The sequence below is a fragment of the Oncorhynchus clarkii genome, chromosome 33, assembly GCF_045791955.1.
Source record: "Oncorhynchus clarkii lewisi isolate Uvic-CL-2024 chromosome 33, UVic_Ocla_1.0, whole genome shotgun sequence".
NCBI classification, from domain to species: Eukaryota; Metazoa; Chordata; class Actinopteri; order Salmoniformes; family Salmonidae; genus Oncorhynchus; species Oncorhynchus clarkii.
The window spans coordinates 33720804-33736731 of NC_092179.1; the positions used below are offsets into that span (position 1 = coordinate 33720804).

A 15928-nucleotide genomic window follows, 5' to 3' on the forward strand; every position below is an offset into this window, starting at 1 on the left:
TTGGGGTATGCTTTTACAGAATCCTGAGTTTTAAGTCTTTACGTTAAGAACTGAGTTATTTACGGAGGGTTTAGTATGTGTGTGTTATTTCAGAAAATCATAGAAAATCACAGAAATGTCGCAGAGCTCCGCAGCACACTTTAAAAAGATTCGTATGAACACCCTGCAACTGGATCTGTAACCGTTGGAAAAAAAAAACGCCTATTTGTGACCATCACCAAGATGTCATTGTTCCGTTTCTCTTAAATGACGATAGATAAATGGCTGTTTTTTTTTTTATTGACACCGGAGGCTCCTTGACTTTGACCTGAAGTGGAAAAATAATTTCTCTATTTCCATTTAGGACCTTTAATCCCAGAAAAACGGCCATAACTCAAAAACCGTCGAGGCCTAGACGCCATCTTGTTCGGGGCCAACTGCCCATTATGCCAAACCTACGCTCACCAAGTTTCGGCTTCGAAATATTTTCCGTTTTCGAGATAAGGCCCCGTCGTGATTCGTGATGTTTTGCCAAATTGCCATATGATTCCGTATGCCCTCTTGTGGGAAATTCCGGGATAGCGGAAAAACGCTCAAAAACTTGTTTATTTTATAAAACGGAAACCGAATGTCCGACAAAGTTCATTTGATGACTTCCCGGTAGGTCTGGCCCTACCGCACGGCCCGACGCCGACCGCGAATTTTACAAACGATTTCGGACGTCTAGTAAGGGACCGTACATTTGCAATATGGACTTTCTCACTGATCATACACGAAATGCCGAAATGTTCCCTTATGTATGTTAGAGACCAGCCCAGGTAGTATAGTGTCTGAGTCCATGTCTATAATAACAGGTTAGAGACCAGCCCAGGTAGTATAGTGTCTGAGACCATGTCTATAATAACAGGTTAGAGACCAGCCCAGATAGTATAGTGTCTGAGAGACCATGTCTATGATAACAGGTTAGAGACCATGTCTATGATAACAGGTTAGAGATCAGCCCAGGTAGTATAGTGTCTGAGAGACCATGTCTATAATAACAGGTTAGAGACCAGCCCAGGTAGTATAGTGTCTGAGACCAGGTCTATAATAACAGGTTAGAGACCAGCCCAGGTAGTATAGTGTCTGAGACCAGGTCTATAATAACAGGTTAGAGACCAGCCCAGGTAGTATAGTGTCTGAGACCATGTCTATAATAACAGGTTAGAGACCAGCCCAGGTAGTATAGTGTCTGAGACCATGTCTATAATAACAGGTTAGAGACCAGCCCAGGTAGTATAGTGTCTGAGACCATGTCTATAATAACAGGTTAGAGACCAGCCCAGGTAGTATAGTGTCTGAGAGACCATGTCTATAATAACAGGTTAGAGACCAGCCCAGGTAGTATAGTGTCTGAGACCATGTCTATAATAACAGGTTAGAGACCAGCCCAGGTAGTATAGTGTCTGAGACCATGTCTATGATAACAGGTTAGAGACCAGCCCAGGTAGTATAGTGTCTGAGACCATGTCTATAATAACAGGTTAGAGACCAGCCCAGGTAGTATAGTGTCTGAGACCATGTCTATGATAACAGGTTAGAGACCAGCCCAGGTAGTATAGTGTCTGAGACCATGTCTATAATAACAGGTTAGAGACCAGCCCAGGTAGTATAGTGTCTGAGACCAGGTCTATAATAACAGGTTAGAGACCAGCCCAGGTAGTATAGTGTCTAAGACCATGTCTATAATAACAGGTTAGAGACCAGCCCAGGTAGTATAGTGTCTGAGACCATGTCTATAATAACAGGTTAGAGACCAGCCCAGGTAGTATAGTGTCTGAGACCAGGTCTATAATAACAGGTTAGAGACCAGCCCAGGTAGTATAGTGTCTGAGACCATGTCTATAATAACAGGTTAGAGACCAGCCCAGGTAGTATAGTGTCTGAGACCATGTCTATAATAACAGGTTAGAGACCAGCCCAGGTAGTATAGTGTCTGAGAGACCAGGTCTATAATAACAGGTTAGAGACCAGCCCAGGTAGTATAGTGTCTGAGACCATGTCTATAATAACAGGTTAGAGACCAGCCCAGGTAGTATAGTGTCTGAGACCATGTCTATGATAACAGGTTAGAGACCAGCCCAGGTAGTATAGTTTCTGAGAGACCATGTCTATAATAACAGGTTAGAGACCAGCCCAGGTAGTATAGTGTCTGAGAGACCATGTCTATAATAACAGGTTAGAGACCAGCCCAGGTAGTATAGTGTCTGAGAGACCATGTCTATAATAACAGGTTAGAGACCAGCCCAGGTAGTATAGTGTCTGAGAGACCATGTCTATAATAACAGGTTAGAGACCAGCCCAGGTAGTATAGTGTCTGAGACCATGTCTATAATAACAGGTTAGAGACCAGCCCAGGTAGTATAGTGTCTGAGACCATGTCTATAATAACAGGTTAGAGACCAGCCCAGGTAGTATAGTGTCTGAGACCATGTCTATAATAACAGGTTAGAGACCAGCCCAGGTAGTATAGTGTCTGAGAGACCATGTCTATAATAACAGGTTAGAGACCAGCCCAGGTAGTATAGTGTCTGAGACCAGGTCTATAATAACAGGTTAGAGACCAGCCCAGGTAGTATAGTGTCTGAGACCATGTCTATAATAACAGGTTAGAGACCAGCCCAGGTAGTATAGTGTCTGAGACCAGGTCTATAATAACAGGTTAGAGACCAGCCCAGGTAGTATAGTGTCTGAGACCATGTCTATAATAACAGGTTAGAGACCAGCCCAGGTAGTATAGTGTCTGAGACCAGGTCTATAATAACAGGTTAGAGACCAGCCCAGGTAGTATAGTGTCTGAGGGACTCACCGATGACTATGATAACAGGTTCGGAAGGAGGACTGATGAGAGGACCGTTAGTATGGTACACCACCACTCTGTACTGGGCACCTGGAGTCAGGTTGGACAGGATGTCACTGGTCGTGTTCTCCTGTAACCAATCACAGGACAGGAACAGGCATCAGGGTGGTTAGTGGTGATAGACTGTATCAGTATATTGATAGGTGGTTAGTGGTGATAGACTGTATCAGTATATTGATAGGTGGTGATAGACTGTATCAGTATATTGATAGGTGGTTAGTGGTGATAGACTGTATCAGTATATTGATAGGTGGTGATAGACTGTATCAGTATATTGATAGGTGGTGATAGACTGTATCAGTATATTGATAGGTGGTGATAGACTGTATCAGTATATTGATAGGTGAACATAACCGGCCAACAGTAAGGCTTACTTTTCCCATCTCAGTGTTTCCAATGTACTTCTGTTTAAAACACTAGCAGGTTGGGTATAAAGGGTTGTGAACAGCTATGTAGACTAGTTATAAAGGGTTGTGACTGCTATGTAGACTAGTTATAAAGGGTTATGAACAGCTATGTAGACTATCAGGTTGGTTATAAAGGGTTGTGAACGGCTATGTAGACTAGTTATAAAAGGTTATGAACAGCTATGTAGACTATCAGGTTGGTTATAAAGGGTTGTGAAACAGCTATGTAGACTAGCAGGTTGGTTATAAAGGGTTGTGAACAGCTATGTAGACTAGTAGGTTGGATATAAAGAGTTGTGAACAGCTATGTAGACTAGTTATAAAGGGTTGTGAAACAGCTATGTAGACTAGCAGGTTGGTTATAAAGGGTTGTGAAACAGCTATGTAGACTAGCAGGTTGGTTATAAAGGGTTGTGAAACAGCTATGTAGACTAGTAAGTTGGTTATAAAGGGTTGTGAACAGCTATGTAGACTAGCAGGTTGGTTATAAAGGGTTGTGAAACAGCTATGTAGACTAGTAGGTTGGATATAAAGGGTTATGAACAGCTATGTAGACTAGTTATAAAGGGTTGTGAACAGCTATGTAGACTATCAGGTTGGTTATAAAGGGTTGTGAACAGCTATGTAGACTAGCAGGTTGGTTATAAAGGGTTGTGAAACAGCTATGTAGACTAGTAGGTTGGTTATAAAGGGTTGTGAACAGCTATGTAGACTAGTAGGTTGGATATAAAGGGTTATGAACAGCTATGTAGACAAGTTATAAAGGGTTGTGAACAGCTATGTAGACTAGCAGGTTGGTTATAAAGGGTTGTGAAACAGCTATGTAGACTAGCAGGTTAGTTATAAAGGGTTGTGAAACAGCTATGTGGACTAGCAGGTTTGTTATAAAGGGTTGTGAACAGCTATGTAGACTAGCAGGTTGGTTATAAAGGGTTGTGAAACAGCTATGTAGACTAGCAGGTTGGTTATAAAGGGTTATGCACAGCTATGTAGACTAGTTATAAAGGGTTATGAGCAGCTATGTAGACTAGCAGGTTGGATATAAAGGGTTGTGAACAGCTATAGACTAGCAGGTTGGTTATAAAGGGTTATGAACAGCTATAGACTAGCAGGTTGGTTATAAAGGGTTGTGAACGGCTATGTAGACTAGTTATAAAAGGTTATGAACAGCTATGTAGACTATCAGGTTGGTTATAAAGGGTTGTGAAACAGATATGTAGACTAGCAGGTTGGTTATAAAGGGTTGTGAACAGCTATGTAGACTAGTAGGTTGGATATAAAGGGTTGTGAACAGCTATGTAGACTAGCAGGTTGGTTATAAAGGGTTGTGAAACAGCTATGTAGACTAGCAGGTTGGTTATAAAGGGTTGTGAAACAGCTATGTAGACTAGTAAGTTGGTTATAAAGGGTTGTGAACAGCTATGTAGACTAGCAGGTTGGTTATAAAGGGTTGTGAAACAGCTATGTAGACTAGTAGGTTGGATATAAAGGGTTATGAACAGCTATGTAGACTAGTTATAAAGGGTTGTGAACAGCTATGTAGACTATCAGGTTGGTTATAAAGGGTTGTGAACAGCTATGTAGACTAGCAGGTTGGTTATAAAGGGTTGTGAAACAGCTATGTAGACTAGTAGGTTGGTTATAAAGGGTTGTGAACAGCTATGTAGACTAGTAGGTTGGATATAAAGGGTTATGAACAGCTATGTAGACTAGTTATAAAGGGTTGTGAACAGCTATGTAGACTAGCAGGTTGGTTATAAAGGGTTGTGAAACAGCTATGTAGACTAGCAGGTTAGTTATAAAGGGTTGTGAAACAGCTATGTGGACTAGCAGGTTTGTTATAAAGGGTTGTGAACAGCTATGTAGACTAGCAGGTTGGTTATAAAGGGTTGTGAAACAGCTATGTAGACTAGCAGGTTGGTTATAAAGGGTTATGCACAGCTATGTAGACTAGTTATAAAGGGTTATGAGCAGCTATGTAGACTAGCAGGTTGGATATAAAGGGTTGTGAACAGCTATAGACTAGCAGGTTGGTTATAAAGGGTTATGAACAGCTATAGACTAGCAGGTTGGTTATAAAGGGTTATGCACAGCTATAGACTAGCAGGTTGGTTATAAAGGTTTATGAACAGCTATGTAGACTAGTTATAAAGGGTTGTGAACAGCTATGTAGACTAGCAGGTTGGTTATAAAGGGTTGTGAAACAGCTATGTAGACTAGCAGGTTAGTTATAAAGGGTTGTGAAACAGCTATGTGGACTAGCAGGTTTGTTATAAAGGGTTGTGAACAGCTATGTAGACTAGCAGGTTGGTTATAAAGGGTTGTAAAACAGCTATGTAGACTAGCAGGTTGGTTATAAAGGGTTATGAACAGCTATGTAGACTAGTTATAAAGGGTTATGAGCAGCTATGTAGACTAGCAGGTTGGATATAAAGGGTTGTGAACAGCTATAGAGTAGCAGGTTGGTTATAAAGGGTTATGAACAGCTATAGACTAGCAGGTTGGTTATAAAGGGTTATGCACAGCTATAGACTAGCAGGTTGGTTATAAAGGTTTATGAACAGCTATGTAGACTAGTTATAAAGGGTTATGAACAGCTATGTAGACTAGCAGGTTGGATATAAAGGGTTGTGAACAGCTATGTAGACTAGTTATAAAGGGTTATGAACAGCTATGTAGACTAGCAGGTTGGTTATAAAGGGTTATGAACAGCTATGTAGACTAGTTATAAAGGGTTATGAACAGCTATGTAGACTAGCAGGTTGGTTATAAAGGGTTATGAACAGCTATGTAGACTAGCAGGTTGGTTATAAAGGGTTATGAACAGCTATGTAGACTAGTTATAAAGGGTTATGAACAGCTATGTAGACTAGCAGGTTGGTTATAAAGGGTTATGAACAGCTATAGACTAGCAGGTTAGTTACCTCACTGCAGTATGTGTTCTCCATGCGTTGGCTGAGGCTGGGTCGGAGGCAGGTTAGGGACAGGACTGACACCAGGCTGCCGTTGTGGCTCTCAAAGGACAGGGCCCAGGACACCGCTGCAGTACTGGAGCCCAGCAGCCTGATACTGACACCCTGGGGCCGCTCCTGGGGCTGCTCCAGCACCTCTCCACTGGGGCCTGGGGCATTCAATGGTTGTTTTGGGGATTTATTGGACAATTAAAACAATTAAATACAGTAAAACACAGAATTTCAGAGTTAGGATTAGGGTCAGGGTCAGGGTTAGGGTCAGGGTTAGGGTCAGGGTCAGTGTTAGGGTTAGGATCAGGGTTAGGGTCAGTGTTTGGGTCAGGGTTAGGGTCAGGGTTAGGGTCAGGGTCAGTGTTAGGGTTAGGATCAGGGTTAGGGTCAGTGTTTGGGTCAGGGTTAGGGTCAGGGTTAGGGTCAGGCTATACATACTGAGATAGAAGGTGAGCCCTGTATACGCGGTGCTCTCCCTGGCCTCACAGTCTCCTGCGGAGCTCAGTGTGGTGACCTGGACTCTGTAGGTACCAGGCTCTGTCAGCTCCGTGAAGAACTCATGAGTGTTCTCATCCACCGTGGCCGTCTCTGTAGAGTTACCTGAGGACGGGGAGACAGGGCTCAGAGAGGTCGAAAGAGCACAGGTCACAGCAGATACCATTCAGCTATTACCTTCATCTGACAACATAGGAGCCCAGGAATACTGATCTAGGATCAGGACACAACAGATACCATTCAGCTATTACATTCAGCTGACAACATAGGAGCCCAGGAATACTGATCTAGGATCAGTCTTATTCATTATGATCTAAAAGGCAAAAAGTAATTCCAACATCAGCACTCCTTTTCTGAGAGTCTTTGTGAATGTGGTCTTGGTTCTTATTGACCACCGTAGTGGCCTTTAGCTTACCGTCTCTGTAGATGTAGACGTTGAACCTGTCGTATGTGGTTCTTATTGACCACCGTAGTGGCCTTTAGCTTACCGTCTCTGTAGATGTAGACGTTGAACCTGTCGTATGTGGTTCTTATTGACCACCGTAGTGGCCTTTAGCTTACCGTCTCTGTAGATGTAGACGTTGAACCTGTCGTATGTGGTTCTTATTGACCACCGTAGTGGCCTTCAGCTTACCGTCTCTGTAGATGTAGACGTTGAACCTGTCGTATGTGGTTCTTATTGACCACCGTAGTGGCCTTTAGCTTACCGTCTCTGTAGATGTAGACGTTGAACCTGTCGTATGTGGTTCTTATTGACCACCGTAGTGGCCTTCAGCTTACTGTCTCTGTAGATGTAGACGTTGAACCTGTCGTATGTGGTTCTTATTGACCACCGTAGTGGCCTTCAGCTTACCGTCTCTGTAGATGTAGACGTTGAACCTGTCGTATGTGGTTCTTATTGACCACCGTAGTGGCCTTTAGCTTACCGTCTCTGTAGATGTAGACGTTGAACCTGTCGTATGTGGTTCTTATTGACCACCGTAGTGGCCTTTAGCTTACCGTCTCTGTAGATGTAGACGTTGAACCTGTCGTATGTGGTTCTTATTGACCACCGTAGTGGCCTTTAGCTTACCGTCTCTGTAGATGTTGAACCTGTCGTATGTGGTTCTTATTGACCACCGTAGTGGCCTTTAGCGTACCGTCTCTGTAGATGTAGACGTTGAACCTGTCGTATGTGGTTCTTATTGACCACCGTAGTGGCCTTTAGCGTACCGTCTCTGTAGATGTAGACGTTGAACCTGTCGTATGTGGTTCTTATTGACCACCGTAGTGGCCTTCAGCTTACCGTCTCTGTAGATGTAGACGTCGAACCTGTCGTATGTGGTTCTTATTGACCACCGTAGTGGCCTTTAGCTTACCGTCTCTGTAGATGTAGACGTTGAACCTGTCGTATGTGGTTCTTATTGACCACCGTAGTGGCCTTTAGCTTACCGTCTCTGTAGATGTAGACGTTGAACCTGTCGTATGTGGTTCTTATTGACCACCGTAGTGGCCTTTAGCTTACCGTCTCTGTAGATGTAGACGTTGAACCTGTCGTATGTGGTTCTTATTGACCACCGTAGTGGCCTTTAGCTTACTGTCTCTGTAGATGTAGACGTTGAACCTGTCGTATGTGGTTCTTATTGACCACCGTAGTGGCCTTTAGCTTACCGTCTCTGTAGATGTAGACGTTGAACCTGTCGTATGTGGTTCTTATTGACCACCGTAGTGGCCTTTAGCTTACCGTCTCTGTAGATGTAGACGTTGAACCTGTCGTATGTGGTTCTTATTGACCACCGTAGTGGCCTTCAGCTTACCGTCTCTGTAGATGTAGACGTTGAACCTGTCGTATGTGGTTCTTATTGACCACCGTAGTGGCCTTTAGCTTACCGTCTCTGTAGATGTAGACGTTGAACCTGTCGTATGTGGTTCTTATTGACCACCGTAGTGGCCTTCAGCTTACTGTCTCTGTAGATGTAGACGTTGAACCTGTCGTATGTGGTTCTTATTGACCACCGTAGTGGCCTTTAGCTTACCGTCTCTGTAGACGTTGAACCTGTCGTATGTGGTTCTTATTGACCACCGTAGTGGCCTTCAGCTTACAGTCTCTGTAGATGTAGACGTTGAACCTGTCGTATGTGGTTCTTATTGACCACCGTAGTGGCCTTTAGCTTACCGTCTCTGTAGATGTAGACGTTGAACCTGTCGTATGTGGTTCTTATTGACCACCGTAGTGGCCTTTAGCTTACCGTCTCTGTAGATGTAGACGTTGAACCTGTCGTATGTGGTTCTTATTGACCACCGTAGTGGCCTTTAGCTTACCGTCTCTGTAGATGTAGACGTTGAACCTGTCGTATGTGGTTCTTATTGACCACCGTAGTGGCCTTTAGCTTACCGTCTCTGTAGATGTAGACGTTGAACCTGTCGTATGTGGTTCTTATTGACCACCGTAGTGGCCTTTAGCTTACCGTCTCTGTAGATGTAGACGTTGAACCTGTCGTATGTGGTTCTTATTGACCACCGTAGTGGCCTTTAGCTTACCGTCTCTGTAGATGTAGACGTTGAACCTGTCGTATGTGGTTCTTATTGACCACCGTAGTGGCCTTTAGCTTACCGTCTCTGTAGATGTAGACGTTGAACCTGTCGTATGTGGTTCTTATTGACCACCGTAGTGGCCTTTAGCTTACCGTCTCTGTAGATGTAGACGTTGAACCTGTCGTATGTGGTTCTTATTGACCACCGTAGTGGCCTTTAGCTTACCGTCTCTGTAGATGTAGACGTTGAACCTGTCGTATGTGGTTCTTATTGACCACCGTAGTGGCCTTCAGCTTACCGTCTCTGTAGATGTAGACGTTGAACCTGTCGTATGTGGTTCTTATTGACCACCGTAGTGGCCTTTAGCTTACCGTCTCTGTAGATGTAGACGTTGAACCTGTCGTATGTGGTTCTTATTGACCACCGTAGTGGCCTTTAGCTTACCGTCTCTGTAGATGTAGACGTTGAACCTGTCGTATGTGGTTCTTATTGACCACCGTAGTGGCCTTTAGCTTACCGTCTCTGTAGATGTAGACGTTGAACCTGTCGTATGTGGTTCTTATTGACCACCGTAGTGGCCTTTAGCTTACCGTCTCTGTAGATGTAGACGTTGAACCTGTCGTATGTGGTTCTTATTGACCACCGTAGTGGCCTTTAGCTTACCGTCTCTGTAGATGTAGACGTTGAACCTGTCGTATGTGGTTCTTATTGACCACCGTAGTGGCCTTTAGCTTACCGTCTCTGTAGATGTAGACGTTGAACCTGTCGTATGTGGTTCTTATTGACCACCGTAGTGGCCTTTAGCTTACCGTCTCTGTAGATGTAGACGTTGAACCTGTCGTATGTGGTTCTTATTGACCACCGTAGTGGCCTTTAGCTTACCGTCTCTGTAGATGTAGACGTTGAACCTGTCGTATGTGGTTCTTATTGACCACCGTAGTGGCCTTTAGCTTACCGTCTCTGTAGATGTAGACGTTGAACCTGTCGTATGTGGTTCTTATTGACCACCGTAGTGGCCTTCAGCTTACTGTCTCTGTAGATGTAGACGTTGAACCTGTCGTATGTGGTTCTTATTGACCACCGTAGTGGCCTTTAGCTTACCGTCTCTGTAGATGTAGACGTTGAACCTGTCGTATGTGGTTCTTATTGACCACCGTAGTGGCCTTCAGCTTACCGTCTCTGTAGATGTAGACGTTGAACCTGTCGTATGTGGTTCTTATTGACCACCGTAGTGGCCTTTAGCTTACCGTCTCTGTAGATGTAGACGTTGAACCTGTCGTATGTGGTTCTTATTGACCACCGTAGTGGCCTTTAGCTTACCGTCTCTGTAGATGTAGACGTTGAACCTGTCGTATGTGGTTCTTATTGACCACCGTAGTGGCCTTTAGCGTACCGTCTCTGTAGATGTAGACGTTGAACCTGTCGTATGTGGTTCTTATTGACCACCGTAGTGGCCTTTAGCTTACCGTCTCTGTAGATGTAGACGTTGAACCTGTCGTATGTGGTTCTTATTGACCACCGTAGTGGCCTTTAGCTTACCGTCTCTGTAGATGTAGACGTTGAACCTGTCGTATGTGGTTCTTATTGACCACCGTAGTGGCCTTTAGCTTACCGTCTCTGTAGATGTAGACGTTGAACCTGTCGTATGTGGTTCTTATTGACCACCGTAGTGGCCTTTAGCTTACCGTCTCTGTAGATGTAGACGTTGAACCTGTCGTATGTGGTTCTTATTGACCACCGTAGTGGCCTTTAGCTTACCGTCTCTGTAGATGTAGACGTTGAACCTGTCGTATGTGGTTCTTATTGACCACCGTAGTGGCCTTTAGCTTACCGTCTCTGTAGATGTAGACGTTGAACCTGTCGTATGTGGTTCTTATTGACCACCGTAGTGGCCTTTAGCTTACCGTCTCTGTAGATGTAGACGTTGAACCTGTCGTATGTGGTTCTTATTGACCACCGTAGTGGCCTTTAGCTTACCGTCTCTGTAGATGTAGACGTTGAACCTGTCGTATGTGGTTCTTATTGACCACCGTAGTGGCCTTCAGCTTACCGTCTCTGTAGATGTAGACGTTGAACCTGTCGTATGTGGTTCTTATTGACCACCGTAGTGGCCTTTAGCTTACCGTCTCTGTAGATGTAGACGTTGAACCTGTCGTATGTGGTTCTTATTGACCACCGTAGTGGCCTTCAGCTTACCGTCTCTGTAGATGTAGACGTTGAACCTGTCGTATGTGGTTCTTATTGACCACCGTAGTGGCCTTTAGCTTACCGTCTCTGTAGATGTAGACGTTGAACCTGTCGTATGTGGTTCTTATTGACCACCGTAGTGGCCTTTAGCTTACCGTCTCTGTAGATGTAGACGTTGAACCTGTCGTATGTGGTTCTTATTGACCACCGTAGTGGCCTTTAGCTTACCGTCTCTGTAGATGTAGACGTTGAACCTGTCGTATGTGGTTCTTATTGACCACCGTAGTGGCCTTTAGCTTACCGTCTCTGTAGATGTAGACGTTGAACCTGTCGTATGTGGTTCTTATTGACCACCGTAGTGGCCTTTAGCTTACCGTCTCTGTAGATGTAGACGTTGAACCTGTCGTATGTGGTTCTTATTGACCACCGTAGTGGCCTTTAGCTTACCGTCTCTGTAGATGTAGACGTTGAACCTGTCGTATGTGGTTCTTATTGACCACCGTAGTGGCCTTTAGCTTACCGTCTCTGTAGATGTAGACGTTGAACCTGTCGTATGTGGTTCTTATTGACCACCGTAGTGGCCTTTAGCTTACCGTCTCTGTAGATGTAGACGTTGAACCTGTCGTATGTGGTTCTTATTGACCACCGTAGTGGCCTTTAGCTTACCGTCTCTGTAGATGTAGACGTTGAACCTGTCGTATGTGGTTCTTATTGACCACCGTAGTGGCCTTTAGCTTACCGTCTCTGTAGATGTAGACGTTGAACCTGTCGTATGTGGTTCTTATTGACCACCGTAGTGGCCTTTAGCTTACCGTCTCTGTAGATGTAGACGTTGAACCTGTCGTATGTGGTTCTTATTGACCACCGTAGTGGCCTTCAGCTTACCGTCTCTGTAGATGTAGACGTTGAACCTGTCGTATGTGGTTCTTATTGACCACCGTAGTGGCCTTTAGCTTACCGTCTCTGTAGATGTAGACGTTGAACCTGTCGTATGTGGTTCTTATTGACCACCGTAGTGGCCTTTAGCTTACCGTCTCTGTAGATGTAGACGTTGAACCTGTCGTATGTGGTTCTTATTGACCACCGTAGTGGCCTTTAGCTTACCGTCTCTGTAGATGTAGACGTTGAACCTGTCGTATGTGGTTCTTATTGACCACCGTAGTGGCCTTTAGCTTACCGTCTCTGTAGATGTAGACGTTGAACCTGTCGTATGTGGTTCTTATTGACCACCGTAGTGGCCTTTAGCTTACCGTCTCTGTAGATGTAGACGTTGAACCTGTCGTATGTGGTTCTTATTGACCACCGTAGTGGCCTTTAGCTTACCGTCTCTGTAGATGTAGACGTTGAACCTGTCGTATGTGGTTCTTATTGACCACCGTAGTGGCCTTTAGCTTACCGTCTCTGTAGATGTAGACGTTGAACCTGTCGTATGTGGTTCTTATTGACCACCGTAGTGGCCTTTAGCTTACCGTCTCTGTAGATGTAGACGTTGAACCTGTCGTATGTGGTTCTTATTGACCACCGTAGTGGCCTTTAGCTTACCGTCTCTGTAGATGTAGACGTTGAACCTGTCGTATGTGGTTCTTATTGACCACCGTAGTGGCCTTTAGCTTACCGTCTCTGTAGATGTAGACGTTGAACCTGTCGTATGTGGTTCTTATTGACCACCGTAGTGGCCTTTAGCTTACCGTCTCTGTAGATGTAGACGTTGAACCTGTCGTATGTGGTTCTTATTGACCACCGTAGTGGCCTTCAGCTTACCGTCTCTGTAGATGTAGACGTTGAACCTGTCGTATGTGGTTCTTATTGACCACCGTAGTGGCCTTTAGCTTACCGTCTCTGTAGATGTAGACGTTGAACCTGTCGTATGTGGTTCTTATTGACCACCGTAGTGGCCTTTAGCTTACCGTCTCTGTAGATGTAGACGTTGAACCTGTCGTATGTGGTTCTTATTGACCACCGTAGTGGCCTTCAGCTTACCGTCTCTGTAGATGTAGACGTTGAACCTGTCGTATGTGGTTCTTATTGACCACCGTAGTGGCCTTTAGCTTACCGTCTCTGTAGATGTAGACGTTGAACCTGTCGTATGTGGTTCTTATTGACCACCGTAGTGGCCTTTAGCTTACCGTCTCTGTAGATGTAGACGTTGAACCTGTCGTATGTGGTTCTTATTGACCACCGTAGTGGCCTTTAGCTTACCGTCTCTGTAGATGTAGACGTTGAACCTGTCGTATGTGGTTCTTATTGACCACCGTAGTGGCCTTTAGCTTACCGTCTCTGTAGATGTAGACGTTGAACCTGTCGTATGTGGTTCTTATTGACCACCGTAGTGGCCTTTAGCTTACCGTCTCTGTAGATGTAGACGTTGAACCTGTCGTATGTGGTTCTTATTGACCACCGTAGTGGCCTTTAGCTTACCGTCTCTGTAGATGTAGACGTTGAACCTGTCGTATGTGGTTCTTATTGACCACCGTAGTGGCCTTCAGCTTACTGTCTCTGTAGATGTAGACGTTGAACCTGTCGTATGTGGTTCTTATTGACCACCGTAGTGGCCTTTAGCTTACCGTCTCTGTAGATGTAGACGTTGAACCTGTCGTATGTGGTTCTTATTGACCACCGTAGTGGCCTTCAGCTTACTGTCTCTGTAGATGTAGACGTTGAACCTGTCGTATGTGGTTCTTATTGACCACCGTAGTGGCCTTTAGCTTACCGTCTCTGTAGATGTAGACGTTGAACCTGTCGTATGTGGTTCTTATTGACCACCGTAGTGGCCTTTAGCTTACCGTCTCTGTAGATGTAGACGTTGAACCTGTCGTATGTGGTTCTTATTGACCACCGTAGTGGCCTTTAGCGTACCGTCTCTGTAGATGTAGACGTTGAACCTGTCGTATGTGGTTCTTATTGACCACCGTAGTGGCCTTTAGCGTACCGTCTCTGTAGATGTAGACGTTGAACCTGTCGTATGTGGTTCTTATTGACCACCGTAGTGGCCTTCAGCTTACCGTCTCTGTAGATGTAGACGTTGAACCTGTCGTATGTGGTTCTTATTGACCACCGTAGTGGCCTTTAGCTTACCGTCTCTGTAGATGTAGACGTTGAACCTGTCGTATGTGGTTCTTATTGACCACCGTAGTGGCCTTTAGCTTACCGTCTCTGTAGATGTAGACGTTGAACCTGTCGTATGTGGTTCTTATTGACCACCGTAGTGGCCTTTAGCTTACCGTCTCTGTAGATGTAGACGTTGAACCTGTCGTATGTGGTTCTTATTGACCACCGTAGTGGCCTTCAGCTTACTGTCTCTGTAGATGTAGACGTTGAACCTGTCGTATGTGGTTCTTATTGACCACCGTAGTGGCCTTTAGCTTACCGTCTCTGTAGACGTTGAACCTGTCGTATGTGGTTCTTATTGACCACCGTAGTGGCCTTCAGCTTACTGTCTCTGTAGATGTAGATGTTGAACCTATCGTATGTGGTTCTTATTGACCACCGTAGTGGCCTTTAGCTTACCGTCTCTGTAGATGTAGACGTTGAACCTGTCGTATGTGGTTCTTATTGACCACCGTAGTGGCCTTTAGCTTACCGTCTCTGTAGATGTAGACGTTGAACCTGTCGTATGTGGTTCTTATTGACCACCGTAGTGGCCTTTAGCGTACCGTCTCTGTAGATGTAGACGTTGAACCTGTCGTATGTGGTTCTTATTGACCACCGTAGTGGCCTTTAGCGTACCGTCTCTGTAGATGTAGACGTTGAACCTGTCGTATGTGGTTCTTATTGACCACCGTAGTGGCCTTCAGCTTACCGTCTCTGTAGATGTAGACGTTGAACCTGTCGTATGTGGTTCTTATTGACCACCGTAGTGGCCTTTAGCTTACCGTCTCTGTAGATGTAGACGTTGAACCTGTCGTATGTGGTTCTTATTGACCACCGTAGTGGCCTTTAGCTTACCGTCTCTGTAGATGTAGACGTTGAACCTGTCGTATGTGGTTCTTATTGACCACCGTAGTGGCCTTTAGCTTACCGTCTCTGTAGATGTAGACGTTGAACCTGTCGTATGTGGTTCTTATTGACCACCGTAGTGGCCTTTAGCTTACTGTCTCTGTAGATGTAGACGTTGAACCTGTCGTATGTGGTTCTTATTGACCACCGTAGTGGCCTTTAGCTTACTGTCTCTGTAGATGTAGACGTTGAACCTGTCGTATGTGGTTCTTATTGACCACCGTAGTGGCCTTTAGCTTACCGTCTCTGTAGATGTAGACGTTGAACCTGTCGTATGTGGTTCTTATTGACCACCGTAGTGGCCTTCAGCTTACCGTCTCTGTAGATGTAGACGTTGAACCTGTCGTATGTGGTTCTTATTGACCACCGTAGTGGCCTTTAGCTTACCGTCTCTGTAGATGTAGACGTTGAACCTGTCGTATGTGGTTCTTATTGACCACCGTAGTGGCCTTCAGCTTACTGTCTCTGTAGATGTAGACGTTGAACCT

The 15928-nt window shown here is 44.8% G+C and overlaps 1 protein-coding gene across 2 annotated transcripts in view; it reads right to left on the bottom strand.

Moving 5' to 3' along the window:
• Nucleotides 1–15928, bottom strand: part of LOC139392751 (protein tyrosine phosphatase receptor type O) — a 129456-nt gene that overhangs the window by 69542 nt on the left and 43986 nt on the right. For both annotated transcript variants that reach the window (XM_071140995.1, XM_071140994.1), the window contains exons 6-8: nucleotides 6687–6848; nucleotides 6210–6406; nucleotides 2828–2948 (exon numbers count right to left, since the gene is read on the bottom strand). In XM_071140995.1, the coding sequence (XP_070997096.1) occupies nucleotides 2828–2948; nucleotides 6210–6406; nucleotides 6687–6848 (480 nt within the window). The remainder of the gene's footprint in view (nucleotides 1–2827; nucleotides 2949–6209; nucleotides 6407–6686; nucleotides 6849–15928) is intronic.